Source organism: Austrofundulus limnaeus, unplaced genomic scaffold (genome assembly GCF_001266775.1).
Source record: "Austrofundulus limnaeus strain Quisiro unplaced genomic scaffold, Austrofundulus_limnaeus-1.0 Scaffold145, whole genome shotgun sequence".
Lineage (NCBI taxonomy): Eukaryota > Metazoa > Chordata > Actinopteri > Cyprinodontiformes > Rivulidae > Austrofundulus > Austrofundulus limnaeus.
Genome location: NW_013952547.1, coordinates 567562 through 571719, shown reverse-complemented (window position 1 = coordinate 571719; position 4158 = coordinate 567562). Strand labels below are relative to the sequence as shown.

Sequence of the window (4158 nt, the reverse complement as noted above, 5' to 3'; positions counted from 1 at the left end):
GTAAATCTAACCACTCGTTTTTACTCAATACGTTTACTTTTAATACTTAAGTACATTTTATGTTAGAAATTTAATTTTGATACTTGAAAAAATCAGATACTTTAAGACGTTTACCCAAGTAATATTCTTAGAGGAAACTAACTTTTACCAAAGTAATTTTATGGTAAGATACTTGTACTTTTACTCAAGTATCACTTTGTGGTACTGAATACAACAATGATTAACATTAAGATCAATACTTTCAACACAGTAATGAACTAAATATCCAAATATTAAAAATAAAAATAGGTTAAATAGTTGAAACCCAAACTACAATGATTAAAGTCTAATTTGCACTATAGTTTATTTATGTCAGTTTTAATTACACAAATTAAGAAGATAGCTCTTTAAAGCTTTGGTGAACTACACATAACTGGAATTGTAAAGAACTATATCGGTWTATGTGGTGAAAAACAAAAATTAAACACTAAAACCTGTTTTTTATAATRTGAAGAATTTATGTAATCTATGTCGATAATACTGTAGACATAAAAAAAATAATTGCGGTGGAAAACAGTCTCTATAATCGGAGATATTAAAAAGAAGAAGATATGTCACAGATAGAAAACAGAAGTAGCGACAGCGGCGGTCAGAGCGCGAGCGCCATTAAAGCACAGGATGAACTGCTAGCGTAGCAAAGATGGCGTCGATGGAGTCTCGAGTCGTCGTGTTCATAAATCCCAGGTTTCCCCTTCCACTTTAAACAATATTTATTAAATAGTTAAGGTCGTCAAATCCCTTTTTAATTGCCACTGAAACTTAATTACTGTGTGAGCGCCGCCATGTTTGTTTTGAGTCATTCATACAGCTGAGAGAGCGTCATAAAACTGCAGAAAAATACACGTTTTGGCATTATTGTTCACATAATCACCCTTACAGCATCACACCTGAATATATGTTAACTTAATGCTCTCATTCTTGTGAATATTTGTCAAAACGTCCGCATTTCAATGTGATATAAACCACCGAAGCGGACTGCAGCAGTCGCCATAGCAACGGAGGAGAGAGATGATGGTGTTGGCATCACAACAGAGACACATCATGTTAAAGGCTGTGGGGGTGTATGYGTGTATTTATTCAGACATAAATGAAATATTTACATTCTGAAAATTAAAACCACACAAAAACATTTCCCGGCACACATCAGAGAATAAACCGGACCCCACAAATTGTGGTGCAATCCACCCACATAAGAAAAACCTTCACTAATGGCATCCCCACCCCTCCCTCTGTCTGGCAGCTACCATTCACTGCTGAGGTGGGGGGCGGGGGGGGGGAGATCCCATCCATCCACCACAAATGTAGTCGTCATTGTGGCAGAATTGCAGTGCACTGGACTGAGCAGAGCAGGGTACCAACCAGGCTGCTGTCAGTGAGGGGTGGGGTCCGGCTGCACTCATACCACCTAGCAGAAGCTCACAGAGAGGCGGACGGGAGAGAAAAGAAAGAGAAGAAAGAAGACTGAAATAAAGACAAGAGAAGAAGGGGGGAGGCTGCACCTGAAGAGGGATAGAAACGGGTAAGGATGGAGGAAGACGATGAGGAAAGGTCCAGAAAGGGTGAAACAGATTCGCTCAGGATTCTGCTTTCTCCCCCTTTCATCTGATTTCATCCCTTTCATCTTTTGTGACATTTTTCTTTGTAAATCACTCATATTGTTATCATCTCCTACATGTCTGAATGGCTCCAGTGGTTGTTTCGTGTAATAGCTGATATTTCTGTGGCTTTTCTGGCTCGTCGTGGAGGGGGAAAAAAAACAGTGGGCCATGTTCAGTGTTACCATTTGGCCCAGTTTGTTTCTTGTGGCTTTTCATAAAATAAACACCCATTTTTTTCCCTGTAGGAGATGATAGTGGAGCAAAATTGACATTTATTTAACCTTATTCCTTCAAAGCTGCCTAAATTTATAAAAGCTAATTTGTCATCAGTGAATGAATGAGTGAAAAAAGGAAACATTTAATGCAATGTTTCAGTTTAAAATGGTAAATGTGAATGTCTCTATAGGATGAAAGGAGACACCCCAGTGAACAGCACCATGAGCGTCGGCCAAGCCAGGAAGCTGGTGGAGCAGCTGAAGATCGAGGCTAGTTTCTGCAGGATAAAGGTGAAACCAAACCCTCTTTTCACACACAAGCAGAGTGAACGCAGCCTTCAGGTGTTTGTGACCTTCTTAAACACACATCGCGTTCGTCCTTCTCATCTGTTCAAACTCGTGGACTCTTTGATGCAAGCATCAAAAAAAGCATCAAAGACACCTCGCAGGGAACAAAACGARAAAATGAAGGCTGTAAAGAGGACACATTTACACATTCGGCTCTTGATTTCATGTGAACACACCAGGCAAATGTTTATGCAATGGAGGAATGGCTTACAGTGGCACATAAATAATTAGTATCTTACCTGTTGTTGGGTGAAGTATTTTATAGTATTTTATGTGAAAATTGTTTCATTTTATATTACACAATACCTAGATGGAGCTTTGAGGTTGCGTAAAAGTATAAATAGCACCAGCAGCAATGAGTTGGTGGTGTTCAGAGGTCACGTTCAGCAGGAAATATGTAATATTTTGTAATGCAAAATTCACATTCGTGTAAAGAAGCATTTTTCACAGTTTAGACGACAGGAAGCGAACAACTAAAGTGCATTTTGCCATCTTAAGACAGCTCTTGTCTTAATTTTGAAATATTTCAATCAAATGCTAATATCAAACTTTGTTAGTTTTTCACGACTTGGTTATTTTGACAGAAATTTGTGACCCATCACATCGTACTCAGTCCCAATGTGGTTTGTGGAGAAACAGGCAGTTATAGCAGCTTGATTAAAACGCTCACAATTGCGTTTTGTTAAAATAATTACTTTATTTATGGGTCATTTAGAATCATTTTTCTAAAGTAGCAACCTTACGTTTTCAATGTTTCTCCTGCAACCTAGCAAAGCTTTTTTTTTCTTTTCAGCTGGTAAATCTTAACATCCAAATATTGTTTGAGGTTTTCGTTTTAAATGATATCAAAAATTCCTCATTACAATGAAAGAAAAACAGGATTCAGATCAAATATCAATGAGTTATCCTGATTAGGAAGTCCAATCTGTGGAACCACTAATGCCATCAGGATGATCCAGGAATCAAAACATTGATTAAAAAACAGGAATCTGAAAATATGCTTAGATTTGAACCAAATTAGACTTAATCCACAGTTTGATGTGATGGGTGACAAAACATCTGTCATAAATAATACCTGAACATTCTGGAAGTGCTACAGCTTCCTGTTTCTATTTGTATTTTCAAATAACCACAAACTTCTATGAAAATAACTTTGAAATGCAAAACTTGTGATGTAAAGGTTTATAAAACGGATGTTCATAAACTGCAGGAACATTTTGGAGATTATGGTTTTTTTTAAGGTTTCTGCATTCAAATCAGCTGTTAGCTCATCAGTCTAATATCATGGTAATAATGACGTCAAATTTAAACTCTGCTAACTGTTCAAGGAGTCTACGAGGTACGATGTTAAAACATTTACACAGAAACCCACTTCAGAATCCACAAACTCTTCCTTTAGACAAGTAAAGGCAGAAAAACTGCTGCTGACTTTGACAAATTTGCTAATTTGAAATTTATCCCAGTTTTATTTATATTCGTTTCTGCATGCATACAGTTCAGTTTCATTTGAACATATTTAGAACTACACTACGAGCTTCAGTATGAAAATTCAGGGAAGTGTGTATAATGGTACAGTGTGGGCTCTCACATGGGGCTTTTCATTAATAATGTGACTACACAATATGTGCAATGACATGGATAGACCTCAGACGGAAGTACACAGACAAGTACATTTTCTGTCAAAAGACATGGAGGACAAAAAAATCAGAGCTCAGAGAGCAAACTGAAGGAATCAAGATACTCTTCTTTAAAGGCATCCCCGATTAGTTGTAACATTAGATTTTATTTGATAAACATATATTTGAACTGTAAAATAAAGACTGTAAAAATACTGTAGGCTGTTCAGTTTTGTAATTTTTTAAAAATATATTTTAACATGGACAGAGCCAGTTTATTTACACACAAAGCACGAGTGACGAGAGGAGAATGTGTAGCGCTGAGCTAATACATATATATGG

General features: G+C 37.0%; 1 protein-coding gene across 1 annotated transcript in view; it reads left to right on the top strand.

The window, feature by feature from the left end:
- The first annotated feature begins 1330 nt into the window (after positions 1-1330).
- gng3 (guanine nucleotide binding protein (G protein), gamma 3) overlaps positions 1331-4158 on the top strand; it is a 6676-nt gene continuing 3848 nt past the window's right edge. The window contains exons 1-2 of the mRNA XM_014016439.1: positions 1331-1558; positions 2044-2143. Coding sequence (XP_013871893.1) covers positions 2045-2143 — 99 coding nt within the window. The 5' untranslated portion in view covers positions 1331-1558; position 2044. The remainder of the gene's footprint in view (positions 1559-2043; positions 2144-4158) is intronic.